The sequence below is a fragment of the Mesoplodon bidens genome (genome assembly GCF_964165515.1).
Source record: "Mesoplodon bidens genome assembly, chromosome: 11".
Classification (NCBI taxonomy): Eukaryota; Metazoa; Chordata; class Mammalia; order Artiodactyla; family Ziphiidae; genus Mesoplodon; species Mesoplodon bidens.
In genome coordinates this window covers 83,161,264-83,180,104 of record NC_138167.1, presented here as the reverse complement: position 1 = coordinate 83,180,104, position 18,841 = coordinate 83,161,264, and the positions used below count along the sequence as shown (strand labels likewise).

The window sequence follows — 18,841 nt, the reverse complement described above, 5'->3', positions numbered from 1 at the left end:
TCTCTTGTAACATTCTTTATTTTAAAGTCTATTTTGTCTGATATGAGAATTACTACTCCAGCTTTCTTTTGATTTCCATTTGCATGGATATCTTTTTCCATCCCCTCACTTTCAGTCTGTATGTGTTCCTAGGTCTGAAGTGGGTCTCTTGTAGACAGCATATGTACAGGTCTTGTTTTTGTATCCATTCAGCCAGTCTGTGTCTTTTGGTTGGAGTATTTAATCCATTTACATTTAAGGTAATTATCGATAGGTATGTTCCTATTACCGTTTTCTTAATTGTTTTGGGTTTGTTTTTGTAGGTCTTTTCCTTTTCTTGTGTTTCCTGCCTAGGGAAGTTCCTTTAGCATTTGTCGTAAAGCTGATTTGGTGGTGCTGAATTCTCTTAACTTTTGATGGTCTGTAAAGGTTTTAATTTCTCCATCGAGTCTGAATGAGATCCTTGCTGGGTTGAGCAATCTTGGTTGTAGGTTTTTCCCTTTCATCACTTTAAATATGTCCTGCCAGTCCCTTCCGGCTTGCAGAGTTTCTGCTGAAAGATCTGCTGTTAACCTTATGGGGATTCCCTTGTATGTTATTTGCTGCTTTTCCCTTGCTGCTTTTTTTTTTTTTTTTTTTTTTTGCGGTATGCAGGCCTCTCACTGTTGTGGCCTCTCCCTTTGTGGAGCACAGGCTCCAGACGCGCAGGCTCAGCGGCCATGGCTCATGGGCCCAGCCGCTTCGCAGCATGTGGGATCTTCCCCGCGTCCCCTACATCAGCAGGCGGACTCTCAACCACTGCGCCACCAGGGAAGCCCTCGCTTGCTGCTTTTAATATTTTTTCTTTGTATTTAATTATTGATAGTTTGATTAATATGTGTCTCGGTGTGTTTCTCTTTGGGTTTATCCTGTATGGGACTCTGTGCTTCCTGGACTTGACTGACTATTTCCTGTCCCATGTTAGGGAAGTTTTCGAGTATAATCTCTTCAAATATTTTCTCAAACTCTTTCTTTTTCTTTTCTTCTTCTGGGACCCCTGTAATTCGAATGCTGGTGCGTTTAATGTTGTCCCAGAGGTCTCTGAGACTGTCCTCAATTCTTTTCATTCTTTTTTCTTTATTTTGCTCCCTGGCAGTTATTTCCACCATTGTATCTTCCAGCTCACTTATCCGTTCTTTTGTCTCAGTTATTCTGCTGTTGATTCCTTCTAGAGTATTTTTAATTTCAGTAATTGTGTTGTTCATCACCGTTTGTTTGCTCTTTAGTTCTTCTAGACCCTTGTTAAATGTTTCTTGTGTTTTCTTCATTCTGTTTCTGAGATTTTTGGATCATCTTCATTATCATTTCTCTGAATTCTTTGTCAGGTAGGTTGCCTATTTCATCTTCATTTATTTGGTCTTGTAGGTTTTTACCTTGTTTTTTCATCTGTAACATATTTTTTTGTCATTTCTTTCTCTTTTTTTTTTGATGGGTGGGGCTGTATTCTTGTCTTACTGGTTGTTTGGCCTGAGGCATCCAGCACTGGAGTTTTCAGGCTGGATAGATCCGGGTCTTGGTGCTGAGAGTAGGACCTCCAGGAGGTCTCACTCCAGTTAATATTACCTGGGGTCTGAGGTTCTCTGTTAGTCCAGCGGTTTGGACTCACAGCTCCCACCACAGGAGCTTGGGCCCAACCCCTGGCCTGGGAACCAAGATCCCGCAAGCTTCATGGCATGGCAGAAAAGAAAAAAAAAAGAAACAAAAAAAGGTGTAGTACAATATGAAAGAAATAAAAACAAAATAAAATTAGAAAGATAAAAAACATATTAGGAAAAATAAAAACATAATTGAAACAACAGCAACAAGGTAAAATAAAACCACAACAGAAAAAAGAAAAATAAAGTGGGGTGGGGGCAGGGAGAAACAAGCCAAAAGGAAAGGACAATAACAAATTATAAAGAATAACATAAAATTAGAAAAATAAAAGGTTTATTAGGAAAAATATAAATGAATCAACAACGAATCAGCAAGGTAAAATAGAACCCCAATCTAAAAGAGGAAAAAAGAAGAAGGAAAAAAAAAGCCTTGGCTATGGGGACGGAGTTTAGGCAGGGGCAGGGTTTAGGGTGGTTCGGGACCTGGGGGGGCGGGTGACGTTCAAGAGTGGGGCGGGGCCTCTGCTTAGGACCTGCGTGGAAAGGGAGAGGCAGCGTGGAAAGGAGGGCCTCTGGAGTGTGGAGTTCCGGGGTTTGGAGGTAGGGCCCTGGGTTGGCGGGTGTGTGGGGGGTTTGGGCCCAGCACGTTGGAGGGGGTCTCCGAGTATAGAGGTGGGGCCCTGGGTGGGGGTGTAGGGGTGGGGCTTGGATTCTGTGGGGCAGGAGGGAGGCTCCGAGGGCAGAACATTAGGCCCAGGAGCCCAACAGGCTCCCCGGTGCCTACATGGACAGGGAAAGCGCTGGCCCCGTTCCCTTCCGTTCCTTCGTGCCCCTCCCCCACCATCTCCCCCAGGGTCCCCCTCATTGCCACTGGACCCCTAACCATCGGTGGGTCCGGCTGGGTGTAGGAACTCCTCCCCCCCCAGCACCCCCTCAGGGTCCAGCCTTTACTTTTGCTCCCCCTTCCCTCCCTCAGGACCTGCACGGCTGGAGGGGGCCTAGGTGGGCCGAGGATCAGGCCCGATCTCAGCAGGTTCCTGGGGGCCCAAGTGGGCAGGGGAAACGTGGCCGTGCTCCCGTTTGATCCTCTGTCCTCCCAATGGTCCCCCAACTTAACCCCTTCGGGCGTGGGATCCCTTCCCCTTCCCCAGCCGCCCCTCAGCGGCGCCAGTCCTGTCCCACCTCCACTTCTCCTCTCCCTTCATTCCCCCCACGACCCATGCCCTACCTGGTTGCTGATGGTTCTTCCCTTCCCCTTAGGTGTCCATGGTCCCCTACCAGTGCCTGGTAGGTCCCCTAGTTGTGTGGAGACATGAATTCCACATCCTCCTAGTCCACCATCTTGACTCCACCCACAACTGGGATGTTTTTAGTGTACTTGGTGTAATACTGTTATTTTAATGATTTTCAGAATCGGAAATCAGACTCGTTTATGTCTTAAAACTAAGAGAGTCATGTGCTGTGTTAAAATTTTAATTTTAAATCAAGCAGTTTCGGAAACTATTCTAATCACATCCTTTCCCTATTTAAAACCTTTTTGAAATGGCTTGGTTTAATACCAATTTCCTTGATTATTAGTCAATTTTACTATCTTCTAATCTTGGTCTTTCGTATTCTCCCTCCAGAAGTCACCTTTGAGTCCTCCTAGTCTGGGAGGACTGGAGATGGTCTGAAAGAAAAGGAAGGAGGAGTGAGGTTCCCAGGCCCAACTTCTGGTCCTCTGGTCCTTGCCCTAGAATCTGACCACTTTCATTTCTTCAAGGCTAGATTCCGTATATATCTTCAAAGTTAGTTCCTTTATCTTGGAGCCTGACTACCCCCTGGAGGCTGAAGTGGGAAGGACAACATAACCTCACACAGGCTGAGCAGCAACAGGACAAAGTTTAGAAAATGATGGACTCCATATCTAACGTGGGTATTAAGCAAGATAAATACTGAGATACCAGTGTTGTCATTTTGCTCTGTTATTGTAATCTCTAATTAAGATGTTTTGAGAGTAAAAATTCTCTAGTCATCTTAGGAGACTAGTTCTGATATTGCTCATTCATAGCTGTTGGATTTTTTCATTATACATTAATTGCAGAAATTTTGAGTCATTTATCCTATCTTGAATCCTTCTACTCCTAGAGGGAAGAGTACCTGAAAATAAGAACTTATTATTTAAAGGACTAATATTTCTACCTCTTTGCATTATTTGTAGTGCATCTAAACCATTTTTTGGTAACTTTCTTAGAGGGACAATGTTGTTCTCAAGGGACCTTTTTACTCTATGAACTCTCCATCCATGGTAACCCTTTTCTGTAGTTGAATTCCTTTTGATAGTTGTTGAAATTCATTCTTTTTTCCCTTGTTCATGACTGGGGGAAGTAACTGTTCAGAACTGGGAAAGCCCCTCTTGTCTTGATTTCTTTCCCTCCTTCATCCTTCTCAGTAAATTATTAAATGTTAACCCTTTGTTGGCAGTGTGTTCAGGTTTAGCTTCCCCTGACCCCCAGCACTAAATCAGTCAAATGAATGTGAGATGGCTCTCACATAATCTCCCACATTTAAAAGAAAGTTACAAAAAAATCCTCTCTTGCTTGAAAGATTCTCCTTTCTTTATATTTTTGAAGGTTATTTTACATCTCTAAAGAACAGTAAGGCATGTTTTATAAGTAATGTTTGTAGATTCTTTCCTACTTGAAATATTGATTTGACTAATGGAAGGAAATTGTTTTCGTCTCTGTATGTATACATTGACAGTATTTGCTATTTTGACAATGGAGCTTGCTGTCTGGAAAAATTATACATATAAAATTGTAGGTATTGTTGTGTCATCTTATTTTTCCTTAAAATGCATTTTCAGTTACTGATAGTACATAAAGCTTTACAGTTGTATTTTGTAATTTATTTCTGAATAGCAGCTGAGATCAGAAGCATAGCAAAATTCCTGCTTTTATCAGTATCTGTAATAGAAAGGAAATTTATTAATGGAGTTATTAAATTGGAACCTATTGACATACAAGATTGACCATTAAGTCCAAAGCTAGTTTATTACCACATATGCAAGAATAAATTTGTTTAACATGAATTGTACAAATTTTTCTTGAGGGACAAGTCTTTGCTTTTTTTCCGTCTGGGTCATGTTGTTTCTACTATTTTAGCTTCATCACGTATCCTCAGAGCTCCAATATAGATTTTAACATTTTAAAAAATATGTAAACTTCACAAAAGGTAGTAAATTAGTCTCTCTTTTATGTATTTTTATTGCATTTATTAAAATGCAGGTTCCTTTGTCTCAAGCTATGATACACAGGTCTTAAATTACTTTTAGGTACTTATGTAGCTATATTAACAGCTTTCTTTTTTTAAATTTTTTAATTTATTTTAATTTATTTTTTTATTTTTTGGTTGTGTTGGGTCTTCGTTGCTGCACGCAGGCTTTCTCTAGTGGCGGCGAGTGGGGACCAGTCTTCTCACTGTGGTGGCTTCTCGTTGTGGAGCATGGGCTCTAGGTGCGTGGGCTTCAGTAGTTGCAGCACACGGGCTCAGTAGTTGTGGCTCATGGGCTCTAGGGTGCAGGCTCACTAGCTGTGGCGCACAGGCTTAGTTGCTCTGCGGCACGTGGGATCTTCCTGGACCAGGGCTCGAACCCGTGTCCCCTGCCTTGGCTGGCGGATTCTTTAACCACTGCGCCACCAGGGAAGCCCTACAGCTTTCATTTTTTGAAAACATTGTGGAAAGGGGACTAGACTAGTAGTCAAGAGACTAAGATTGATTAGCAATTATATCTTGAGTGAATCACTTAATTTCTCTAGAGCTTGTTTCCCATCTGTTATAAAGGAGCTATACCAGATCATCCTTTAGTATTAAATTTTTCTTGCATCTGGTAGGTTGGTTTACTAAATGAGAGTAGGCCCCTAGGGGCTTCCATTAATTAGGAAATACAGGAAGAGATTCTGCTCATTTCCAGTCTGTTTTTATTTATTTATTTATTTATTTATTTATTTTATTTATTTTTGGCTGCATTGGGTCTTCGCTGCTGTGTGCGGGCTTTCTCTAGTTGCGGTGAGCGGGGGCTACTCTTCATTGCCAAGCGCGGGCTTCTCATTGTGGTGGCTTCTTTTGTTGTGGAGCATGGGCTCTAGGTGCACGGGCTTCAGTAGTTGTGGCACATGGACTTAGTTACTCCGTGGCATGTGGGATCTTCCCGGACCAGGGCTCGAAATGTCCCCTGCATTGGTAGGCGGATTCTTAACTGCTGCGCCACCAGGGAAGCCCTCCAGTCTATTTTTAGATCAAAATCCTGGCTCAGTTTTAGTTTTCCTGGTTCTCTACCAGGTGTTCTCTGAGTTCCCAGGAGCAAATCATGCCTTAAGGAGTTAGGAGAAAAGGCCCAAAGCTCAATGTACTCCACATGGCTATAGTGTTAGTGTACTGACTTCATTGCCTCTGGATTTTTAGAATATTGCTATCACATGTATTGTTACTCCCACTACAGAAGATCAGAATGCCTATTCATCTTTATTTGAAATATTTGAGGACATCCTTTATTTTTATTTATTTATTTTTTTTCTTTTTTCTTTTTTTTTGTGGTACGCGGGCCTCTCACTGTTGTGGCCTCTCCCATTGCGGAGCACAGGCTCCGGACGCGCAGGCTCAGCGGCCATGGCTCACGGGCTCAGCCGCTCCGTGGCATGTGGGATCCTCCCGGACCGGGGCACGAACCCGCGTCCCCTGCATCGGCAGGCGGACTCTCAACCACTGCGCCACCAGGGAAGCCCCATCCTTTATTTTTAAATCCACTTTGTAATTTATTTTGCTGACAGAATCTGGCCAACTATATCCTATTGTTGGGATTTTGCTGATAAATCCACAATCGTTAACCTCATATCTCTTTAACGTATTTATTAAAGTGGATTTTCTAGTTTAGTATATATTTTGCCATGTTCTTTTGGTTTTACTTTTCCTTGTAGAATCTCCCTGATGATAGGGAATAATGAATCATTTTGAGAGAAAGACCTCCCCTCTGTCTCTTAACAGAACCACAAATTCTGTCTCCACGTTTTTTATTATTATTATTTGGAATAAGGAAAAAAGAAAATAAGGTTGGATGTGATCTAATAATGTCCAAACCTCATTTTAATGTTTACTGCACGCTCTTCTCACACCCAACATTTTGCCAGTGTGTTTAACCTGGCTCTAATTTTTTTTTCTAAAGCAGTTAAAAATGATAGTTTTCCTTTCTCATCTTGCTTCTGCTGTACATTCAGTAAATGCCCAGTATATGCCAGGTGATGAACCATATACTGAATAACATTAAGGGTAGCATCAGAACTAGAGAGAGCTCAATCAGGATTACTTTCTTCTCTTTCCTAAGTTGAGCCTATAAGCTGTGTGAGTTTTTTCCCTTTGCATCTCTTCATCTTTCTTTTGATGGTTATGTTTTGATTTGGACTAGATGCTATTGTACTTAAGTACATTTGTACTATTATATAGGAAAAAATGTAAAGTTAATGTTTTTAAAGCTTTTTGTTGTTTATAACATTTCATGAAAGGTTAATTGGATAGGATGAATTTCTGTTGGAAAATATCAGAAACCTGCAGCCAGGAAAATTTATAAATATATGTCTTATCTGCTGTTGGTTAAAAAAAAAAAACCTAAGTAAATATAAAGTAATATTCTCTAATGGTATTTTTTAAACACCACTATCTCTATTACTACTTCTGCAGTTCTGGAGTAATACTGAGTGGCAGTGAAGAAATTATGTTCAGGTTTTTTCAAAGAACTGCTTCTGATAGGAAAATGCTTAGTAATGATGAAGACACGCCCTCCAGTTCAGTGGCCATTTTGTACGGTAGTGCTGGAGAAACAAGTGGGAACCATCAAAGAAAGAAGTGTACGGATCAAAGGAATATGGTCAAGAGGCAGTAAATGTTTCCTCTAGGTCAAGTGGAGAAATTAGAACTATGCTGCCTGTGAGTAGTTTAATTCATTGGACCAATTTTAAAGAACCCTTTTAGCTTACTTAATCTTTTTAAGTTTTATGATTGGATTTTGCTTTGCTGATAACGAGGAACAATTAAATTAACACATGGATTTGGGGCTTTTGGAATAGTAATTTAGAAGTTATACTGAAATGTGTATACTCAAAAGTATTTCCTGTTATTTTATAATATCTTTAATTTTGCAAGGTACTTTTCTATGATATTATTCAAGGTTTAAGGTGGGGGGGGCAATAAGTAGTTATTTTTAAATTATACTTTGTGATTGTGTACTGATTAAAGATAAGTGAAAGGTCTATTGAAATTCTGTATATTGGCAATATAATTAATAGTCGTGGAGAAATTTATTTCCCTTTGTAGGGTTTTGTTAACTGTGACGGTTTTAGCTCTTTATATACCAAAAGCTTCTTCATTAAAAATAGAGAAAATAGCTACCTTGTGTAATTTGGTAGTGACAGTCTTGTCTTCCTCATCAGCTTATTTTTGGGGGTTCTGCAGTTAGCTGGGAAGAAATAAGAAAATCATAGCAACTGACAACAGGAGTTCATCCTTTTCAATCATATTTTCCCCAAAAAATGCTGTTCTATACTGATAATCACATTTAGACCTACAGCTTTAAGCAATATTCAGATAAAAGACTTTAAAAATATTTTTAATAGCTAATAAATAATTGTTTCCCGGCAAATATTCTCCATCAGATTCCTTTTACAGATATCTTTTTCCTTAAAGATTTTGTTTTGAATAAAAGATCTTTTAGAGGTTCTACTGGTATGATAGAAACTTTTTAAAGTATGTAACTTAAATTATAGTAGTTTTTTCCTGAAGAAACTAAAAATTGATACAGACTTTTAAAAAAACGTTACCTTTAAGTAATTTGATAAAGGGAATGGAAATTGAAGGCTTCTAAGCACAGATTTATATCGTTGTAAAGTCTTCATTAACAGTTACTTCTACATCACACAATTTCAGGTTTCTATGCCAATGCTTCCTGCCTCCTACTACCTTCTGTTAGTAGCTAACTATTTTCCTATTGCTTTTTGTGTTTAATATAGACTTGCAGAGATCACATAACATCTGACATCTGACAGTAGTTAGCATTTTGCTTTGATATAGTACTGATGCTGTAAATAAAGGAACTGTGTAATAGTTGAGTAGATCATTAGTTTTGAAAAGTGCTCGGGATCATTCTATTCATTTGCTAAATTAAGAATTCAGCACCTTTTTAATGAGGCCTTATGTTGGGCACCTTTTTCCACACAAATAACACACATGAATATATTGTCATTGTAATAACACTCTACTCTTTCAAACCACTTTTAAATCCAGCTCATTGTAGCCAGCTTCTAGACTTGTGTAATCTGAGGCAAATGCATATGAATTATAGCTCATCTGAAAGAGAAATGATTGGTAATAAATGTAGATATTATCGGGAGACTTATGCTGACCTGTTTTGAATTTTCTAACTTAATCTGTTAAGTAATTTAAAAATTACAAGTTCAGTTTCTGGTTAAAAAATATGCAAACTATACAAGGTACTATATTAGACCAAGTTAATGAACTTATTTACTTTAAGTTATTTGCAATGTAGTGGAGTAAATAACAGCTTTAACTCTGTCAGGCTGCCTAGGTTCAAATCCTGGCTCTACCATTTACTGTCTCTGTGACCTTGGCCAAGTTACTTGGTCTCTCTGTGCCTTAGTTTCCTCTTATCTTAAATGAGTTCTGCCATAAAAGGTTATTGTAAAGATGAGAGTTAGTACATAAAAATGCTTAGAACAATGCCTGGCAGTGTGGTTACTCAGTAAATGTTTAGTGCTGCTGTTTGGGGAGGAATTAGTGGGGAGGGAATCAACAAACAGATGAGAGTCTACACGGATCATCCTCTTGTGAGAAAAAAGCGCAGCTGGTAGCATCAAACAGAATTAGCAGCTTCCACTGACATTTCCAAACCAGAGGTAAACACTGCTTTAGCCTGAGAAATGGGCAGAGGGAGCAAGTCAAGGGCTATTTCCAGATGTCCACTACCTATGGCCCCCATAGCCTGTGGGAAACCGGAACCCTGGAATGAGTAACCAGAAAAATCATGGAGCCTGTAGAGCATAAGAATACCAATTCTGTGAAGGTTTGGAGGAGCTGCCATTTTCTAAAATACACTCCCAGGGAAAAAAATCCAGATTTAAGAGACTGTAGTTCTGTGAAACTTAGAGCCACCAGTGAAAGGGGAATAATTTGAGATGAGGACAGCCTGAAGGGGGGGGGGAATATATAAGTGAATTAAAAATTGTACCCTGCAGGGCCTGCATTTTAGACCTTACAGAATATAAAATCTGACATATATTAGCCATCTCTTTTACTTTCTGTATTCTGATGCATTTAACAACTTGGAGCCTTGCTGACTCTGGAGGGATTGCTCCTCCCAGGTTACTAAATGATAGTACACTACTCACCTGGCTACTATCTATCTGCCTAATCATACGGGGGTCAGGTACCAGACCCTACTAGGGACAGCCCCTATGCTCCAGAGACTGCTGAAATCATCCATTTCGCCAGCCTTAAGCCTGCTTACCTTGTGTTGCCCATTCGCCCATTCCTTCCCACAGAAAGCACAATAAAGGCTCTCTCCCATAATTTCCCTCCTCTCCCTCCTGACTGACCCTGGTGCTGCCCACATGCCTATCCCTCCCTTGTGGCACAACCTGCTCCCTTCTCTTGGGATCTGTGAATATAACAAACTGTCTTTCCAATGGCAGTTGTCTGCTGATCTGTTGACCTCACCACACCTGTACAATAAAACCTATATTTTAGGGTGGCACAGTGGTTAAGAATCCACCTGCCAATGCAGGGGACACGGGTTCGAGCCCTGGTCCAGGAAGATCCCACATGCCGCGGAGCAACTAAGCCCGTGGGCCACAACTACTGAAGCCCGTGCTCCACAACAAGAGAAACCCGCACACCACAACGAAGAGTAGCCCCCACTCGCCGCAACCAGAGAAAAGCCTGCACACAACAATGAAGACCCAATGCAGCCAAAAATAAAGTAAATAAAAAATTTTTTTAAACCTATATTTTAGGGCTTCCCTGGTGGCACAGTGGTTGAGAGTCTGCCTGCCGATGCAGGGGACACGGGTTCGTGCCCCGGTCTGGGAGGATCCCACATGCCGTGGAGCGGCTGGGCCTGTGAGCCATGGCCACTGAGCCTGCGCATCCAGAGCCTGTGCTCCGCAACGGGAGAGGCCACAACAGTTAGAGGCCCGCATACCGCACACACACACAAAAAAATTAAAACCTATATCTTAAAATAGTAAGACAAATTTGTGAGAGAAGCGTTAGTGGTTCCTTTTAGATCTCCTTTTTCCTCAGGCAATTTTGTGTTATGGTTAAGGGTGTAGGCTTTGGACTCAGACCAGCTAGCTTCACATTCTGCTGGGTGACCTTGGACAAGTTATTTAACCTCCACATACCCCAGTTTCCTTCTAAAATGGGGGTGGTAGTAATAATATCTCTTTAGAAGTTTGTTGTTAGGAGTAAATGAGGTATTATAAAATATGCTTAGCTTAATGCTTAACATATAATCAACTCAACAAATCTTAACTATTTTTACTGTTACTCTTATTATTTTCCAGCTTTGGCTTTACTCTCTTCTAAAATATTGATCTCTCTTAGGGCCCTCTTGTCTTCTCACACTATGTGTTATCTTTAGCTGATCTCATTTACTCCATGTGTTTCCATACCTATATACTACTGTATGGGTTTGCCACCATACCTATTTGCCAAAAAATCTATTCATTCAGACTAGGCCACTCTCCTGATCTCCAAATATTTTAGGTCCAAGTTACTCACATTTGAATATCTCACAGGTGCCTCTAACTCATTGCCTCCCTCTTCAGACTTGTTCCTCTGCTGCTATTTTATATTTCAGTAACTATCACCACCTACTTGTTCAAACCAAAAATCTAGGAGTCATCTTAGTCATCTCTGTTGACAGCCACTTTCAATCATAAATGGATACCAAATTTGGGGGGAAGAATTCACAAACTAAAGAATGCTTATTACATTTTGGGAAAAGGAGTAGGGATTAGGGGCAGGAAAAAAAGTTTTTTCACATTTTACATCTTTTTGTACTGTTTGAATTTTTAATTTAAAAACAGTAAGAAAAAAAATCCATGAAGTTGAGCAGTTGAACTCAGTTTCCTTTTATAGGTAAAGCAATGTTAACTTTTCCTTGATATCCTCTGGGAGAAGTTAATGGTAGAAAATTACTATACCTGTAGTTAGTATAGTAGGTGCTCAATAAATATTTGGTTAGTGGTAGATGAACAAATGATGATTGCCATTTAAGTTTCTCTTTTGCTAAATTTTTCTAGTGGAATGCTGTTAGCAGTCAATCACTAGCATCTAGAAGACAGAGCGAATAGTTGATGAGGAGCCAGAATCAGAATTTGGCCAGTAGTTGTTGCAGACTACAGATTGCTTTTCTAAAAAGGTATACAGCTCTTCTGACAGAGCTCTTCTGGGGAAGAGACGGAGAGTATCCAGAGGGCATATCAGGATTAGTTTGGAAAGAGGATCTTAGGGTTCTGCTGGCTGCACCTGATGCAGGTGCTTGCTTGTGGGCCTATAGCATTGACAGAGGTGTGCCAGTAGCCAAAGGAAACCACTTCTTAGTAAGATGCCATTTGTGAAAGAAGCTAAATTTATTTAGATACCTAACTTTCCTAGTTACATATGTGGCCCAGTTAGTCACATATATATTTCTTATATATAAGAAATACATATGTTGAGACCCCAACAGAAATGTTTTAATAAGGAAATTATTTTATTGGAAGACTGAAGTTCAGTTAGACGAACAAGAAGTTCATTTAGAAATAATCTCCAGGGCTTCCCTGGTGGCGCAGTGGTTGAGAGTCTGCCTGCCAATGCAGGGGACACGGGTTCGTGCCCCAGTCTGGGAAGATCCCACATGCCGTGGAGCGACTGGGCCCGTGAGCCATGGCCGCTGAGTCTGCGCGTCCGGAGCCTGTGCTCCGCAATGGGAGAGGCCACAACAGTGAGAGGCCCGTGTACCGCAAAAAAAAAAAAAAAAAAAAAAAAAAAAAAGAAATAATCTCCATATATAACCAAGTGCTGTAATTATTTTGGTTTTATATAGTATTGGTGGCTGGTTAAAATTTTAATGCATAAACTCTGATACAGTTATTTTGAAGGTAACTCATTTCACTGTTAGAGAGCCTATTGAGTTTTTAGATTGCAAGTCATGGAAAAATAACTAATTTTCCATTTTGGTTTTTGAATCATTTTCCCAAAGTAAGAAGTAAGTCATGAAAGCAGCTGCTGGGCTACTTATTTTGGGGGAATTTTTTCAACCTGTGATTCCTTATACTCTAAAACAGGGTTTCTCAACCTCAGCATTGTTGACAGTTTGAGCTGCATAGCTTGTGGGGCTCATCCTGTGCATTGCAGGATGTTGAGTAGCATCCCTGATCTCTACCCATTAGATGCCAGTAACACTCCTCACCTCCTCAGTTATAACAACCAAAAATAGCTTCAGACATTGCCAATGTCGGAGTTGGGGAATGGGGGCAAAGTCTACTTTGAGAACTACTGCTCCGTAGGAATATACTGGGGTTTTGTTTTTCACTGTCTAAGCATGGGTTCAAAAATCACGTAATTGAGAATTGCTTGTTCCACAAGCTTCACATTAATTTTTGAAAAGTAAATATGAATAATAGTCATTTATTTCTACCTCCAGTAAGACTGGTAACTGGAAATCTTGTTGCTCGAGAGTACTTTTGACGTTTGTTGTTTTAGGTGGAAGTATTGAGTGGCCTGAATTTTTCCTGGAAGTTTGCAAATCCAAACATTTGCCCAGTGTTATCTAAATTTTTTTAGTAAATAAATAAAATATCATGTACACATGTTATACTATTTGATGCTTGTGTGATTAACTCACAAGTTCATTTAAAGATGTTACTAAATAAATGTTTGCTTTTTGTCATATTCTCTTTCATTAGATACGAAAAGTACCACTACCGTTACATGGAAGTTTGTAAAGATTTGAGTGTTCTATTCTAAAGTTTAATAAACTTATCTTTTGCCCAGATTAAAATAATAACTTGAATTTTTTCAATTTTACACTTTTCTGCCATAGTATTTTCTTAAATCTTTTATACTAGACTCTGGGAAAACCTAGCATCTGACTTTTCAAAACTTTTATAATGGACTTTTAAAATTATACATAAAAAGTAATACAGTGAAAGTTGCATGTGCCCATCACCCAGCTTCAGCTTGAGCAGCTGTTAACATTTTGCCAAACTGTCTCATCTATTCCCCTCCCACCCCCATCTTTTTTCTTGGAGTATTTTAGAGCAAATTCCAGACATTACTTAATTTCACCTGTAAATGCTTCAGTATGCATCTCCAACAGATAAGTAATCTCTCTCTCTCTCTTTTTTTAATGCTAACTCCAATACAATTATCTAAAAAAATTAATAATAATTCCCTAATATCATCTAATACCTAATCTGTGTTTGGATTGCCTCAAGTATCTCAAAAATGTCTTCTTACAACTGTTCAAACCAGGATCCTAACAAAGTCCATCTATCACATTTGGGTGATACGTCCCTTTAGTCTTTAGCAGTTTTCTCCACCTCCTCCACCTTTATTATATCATTTATTCATTGAAGAAACTTGGGTAATTTGATCTGTAGAATTTCCACATTGTGGACTTGGCCGATTGCATAGGATAAAATGGCATTCTTGTTAGCACAAAATTCTATATTTTTTTTTTTTTTTTTTTTTGCTGTACGTGGGCCTCTCACTGCTGTGGCCTCTCCCGTTGCGGAGCACAGGCTCCGGACACACAGGCTCCACGGCCATGGCTCGCGGGCCCAGCCGCTGCGCGGCATGTGGGATCTTCCGGGATAGGGGCACGAACCCGTGTCCCCTGCATCGGCAGGCGGACTCTCAACCACTGCGCCACCAGGGAAGCCCCAAAATTCTATATTTTAACATACCACTTTTTTATCTTGTTTCCCAAAGAACGTCATGAGTTTTGTTTTACTACCTGAAAAGTTTAAGAACTTCATAGCATTCTTATTTTGTACTTGAGGAAGCTAAGACCAAGAGAGGGTTTTCCTGAAACCAGCAACTTAGTTGGAAAGTATCAGACTACTCAGTATTTTCCTTGGTACTGTTGAAAGCCGAGTGTACCATGGTTTTATCAGAAGTGTCATAGGATGAAACTTTTTTAGCAAAGACCTCACCTGTGTTGTTTTCTCCCCTGTGCCTACATATTACCTGCTACGTGGAGGATATTTAATTAGTATTTATTATTATGAGTTGTCTAATTCTGCCAGGTTTGGCCTACTCTTCCCTTTCTGGGCTAGAACCTGAAAGGTTACAACTTGTTCTATCCGTAAGGATTTAAAGCAGTTTAGGAGAGCAAACCTAATAATAAAAGCATTGCACTCATCACCTCCATTTCTGCACTAGTTAATCTTCCTTTCTAATTGCAAACCAGCAATAATGGTACTGGCACTTCTATAGAATGCACCATAAATCATGCAGAAAATAAACAATGCATTAAAATGCATTCAAACTTTATATATCCATTAGTGTGGGATCTGATATCTTGGGGGGAGCATGAAGTGCAGGTAGTCTGGGACTTAAAGAGTCATTTTATTGCAGTGCTTGTTCAGCAAAAATATTGGGGTTTCCTGTCTATTTTTGTTTATTTTTCTTACAGAAATATATTCCAGTCATCAGAACAATCTTAGCACAACCAAGGACTGTTGGCATTTTTTCACTTAGCAAAATTCTTTCTGGTGCTACGATGTGTGTTTTCTGTCAGCTAAAATTTACAGGAATAGTGAACCACAAGGATTTCCTGAGGAGAAGCTCCCCCATGCTGTGTCTGGGATTTCTCATATTTCTTTTGGCAGCAGTAACATTCTCCAATACTACAGAATTACAGTTTGAGTCCAGTGCTAATAATTTCTCTTCAAGAAAACAACTTAACTGAAACATTTGTGGTTCTGTTTCGCTTGAACCAAGGAAAAAGTTATAACAGAGAAAATTACCTATCACCACCTACTCTGCCTTACCCTCCACACACACACACACAGACACACACACACACACACACACACAAAGTCCCTTTCTAAAGCTGGATCAACCTATAATAATACTCATTATATGAATCATAGAAATTTCTGTGTGTTTGTTTTTAAGCCTAATAGCTGCAAACCTCCAAATATAGTGGTTAAGGCTGTTACAATAGGGAGCCTCACCTTGCTGTAAAAGAAAAAGTATTTTATATTGGGTGATCAGGTTTTATACAAAGACGTTATTTGCCTCACTCTCATTCTGTCATGCATGTACAGAGTATGAAAAACTAATCAATATGGTTTCGTATTGCCTGTTAAAATTAACCTTTTCAAAATTATCACTTGTCAAGTTTGGTATGGCTATTCTTTGGTAACACAATTATCAGGAAAGACTTAAAATACTCCTCCATTTCCAACTACATATCTGTTTAAGGTCTGATTTTCTTTATATACTTCATCCAAAATAAAAAATTACAACTGATTCAATACAGAAGCAGATATAAGAATCCAGCTACCTCCTGTTAAGGTAGACTTTAAGAGATGTGCAAAAATATAAAACAGTCCACTCTTACTACATTTCTTTCATTGTGGAAAAAAATTTTTCATTAAAATTATGTTGTTTACATAAGTTTATAATGGGTTTATTGTTATTTTAAGTAAGTTAATAAATGCTTCAATTTTTTAGTTTCAATTTCTAATCTGGTAAATATTGTTAGACAGCCACATAAACAAAAGCTCTTTGGGAGCTTCAATAATTTTTAAGACCATAAAGGGGTCTTGAGACCAAAACAATTTGAGAACCACTGGTCATGGTTTGGTTATCTGAGATCTTTCAAATAGTGCACAGGTTATTTGTCAGTTTCAGTGAAAAAGATAATTTTATCTGCCAGACATTTTTAAAATTAATATAAAATAATAACTTTACTAAAAACCCTTTGCATTCTTAAAAATTGCTCATGTGCTACAAGGTCTATCCTTGTCAGTTCTTCTTGGCTAATGTTCAGTTTGTTAACCAAAGGATGTTTGTTTTTCATTTGTGTGTTATCACTGGTTAAATTTTTTAAATTAATTTTGGGCTGCGTTGGGTCTTTGTTGCTGCGTGCGGGCTTTCTCTAGTTGCGGCGAGCGGGGGCTACTCTTCGTTGCGGTGTGCAGGCTTCTCATTGCAGTGGCTTCTCTTTGTTGCGGAGCACGGGCTCTAGGTGCACGTGGGCTTCAGTAGTTGTGGCACACAGGCTCAGTAGTTGTGGCGCACGGCCTTAGTTGCTCTGTGGCATGTGGGATCTTCCCAGACCAGGGCTCAAACCTGCGTCCCCTCTTAACCACTGCACCACCAGGGAAGTTCCATCACTGGTTAAATTTAAAATTTTCTTTTGGCTCAAAGGTGATTGAATCGTAAAAGTGGAAATAAAACAGTAAAATAAATGCTACAACTCAGAATACTATGATAAACATAGTGCAGCTTTAGTGTTCATATAGTCTGAGTTTATATGTTAGAAAGTGATATGATTTGCATTAACAGCCAAAAAGAGAAGAGTGCAGACATGAAATACGATGATGATTGGAATTAACATTTTATTGGACCTGCAGTACCTTCATCCCTTGTCTCCAGAGGTGGTCTACTCTGAAATTTTGCCAAAAACTTAGTTACATAAAGTCATAAAACAAAGTACAATGATGGCCTTGGCAAGCCAGAATTTTCCAGAACTGTAAAACGGTGCTTTCTAGGCTGAAAGTGATGAATTCTATCACTAAAGATGAGGAAGAAACCAGAACTGCTAAGGCATCATTCATAGTTGCGTAGCACAAATGGGTATGTATGTCACACCTTTGACCAGAAGTATGAACCAGCCAAAAAGTTATTGAGAGGTTTTGTTTGGAGAAAAGTCGGGATAAGTTACTGGTAGAATTACTGTATCAAAAGACACTGTTGGGGCTTCCCTGGTGGCGCATTGGTTAAGAATCCACCTGCCAATGCAGGGGACACAGGTTCAAACCCTGGTCTGGGAAGATCCCACATGCTGCGGAGCAACTAAGCCCGTGTGCCACAACTACTGAGCCTGTGCTCTAGAGCCCATGAGCCACAACTACTGAGCCCACGTGCCACAACTACTGAAACCTGTGCGCCTAGAGCCCGTGCTCTGCAACAAGAGAAGCCACAACAATAAGAAGCCCACGCATTACAACAAAGAGTAGCCCCCGCTCGCTGCAACTAGAGAAAATCCACGCACAGCAACGAAGACCCAACACAGCCAAAAATAAATAAATTTTTTTTTTTAAAAAAAAGACACTGTTGGGCATTATCAGTAGTACACAAGGTAAACAATTAATGCTGCTGTTTTGTGAAATATGAAATAGCAAGTGTTCCAGACTATGGTGATCCAAACTGAGTGTGTATGCTTTTAATGTGCAAACAAAAAGGGAGAACAAAGTATTCATTGTATCTCTTCTGTGTAATCACTTCTTAAAAATCTGTGTTACAGATACTCCATTTTGTTATTTTGTGAGCTGTGACATAAGCTGGAAAAGGAAGGGATATTGTGGTCAGTACTGACTTAGCATCAGCTAAGTGTGCTGTAAGGAAGGACATTACAGTTTGAATAAAAAGAGGTTTGGGGCTTCCCTGGTGGCGCAGTGGTTGAGAGTCCGCCTGCCGATGCAGGGGACAAGGGTTCGTGCCCCGGTCCGGGAAGATCCCCCATGCCGTGGAGCGGCTGGGACCGTGAGCCATGGCCGCTGGGCCTGCGTGTCCGGAGCCTGTGCTCCGCAACGGGAGAGGCCACAACAGTGAGAGGCCCACGTACCGCAAAAAAAAAAAGAGGTTTGGCCCCGTCCCCAGCCCACAGGCCTCCTCCCAGAGAACAATTAGCAGGCAAGAGTGTACCTCATGATCTTAATTGAGTTGGGAGTCAACAAACTAAGGCTGTTGGGCCAATTTGTACTCCCTCTGTGCCTTTTTTATGTGGCTGGTGAACAAAGAATGGTGTTTTACGTTTTTTTAATGGTTGGGGAAAATATCAAAAGAATGATATTTTGTGATGCATGAAAATTATAAAGTTTGGTATTTCCATAAATAAGGTTTTACTGGAACATAACCACATTCATTGGTCTATATATTGTCTGTGGCTGCTTTCACAC

At 39.9% G+C, this 18,841-nt stretch overlaps 1 protein-coding gene across 5 annotated transcripts in view; it reads left to right on the top strand.

Annotated features, from left to right (window-relative positions):
* Positions 1-18,841, top strand: part of VEZT (vezatin, adherens junctions transmembrane protein) — a 76,190-nt gene that overhangs the window by 14,676 nt on the left and 42,673 nt on the right. Inside the window, exon 1 of one of the 5 annotated variants that reach the window (XM_081248708.1) lies at positions 3,352-3,524. The exons of the other annotated variants lie outside the window; for them this stretch is intronic. Coding sequence (XP_081104834.1) covers positions 3,504-3,524 — 21 coding nt within the window. The 5' untranslated portion in view covers positions 3,352-3,503. Of the gene's footprint in view, positions 1-3,351; positions 3,525-18,841 lie in introns of those variants that run through there. 5 annotated transcript variants of the gene reach the window in all.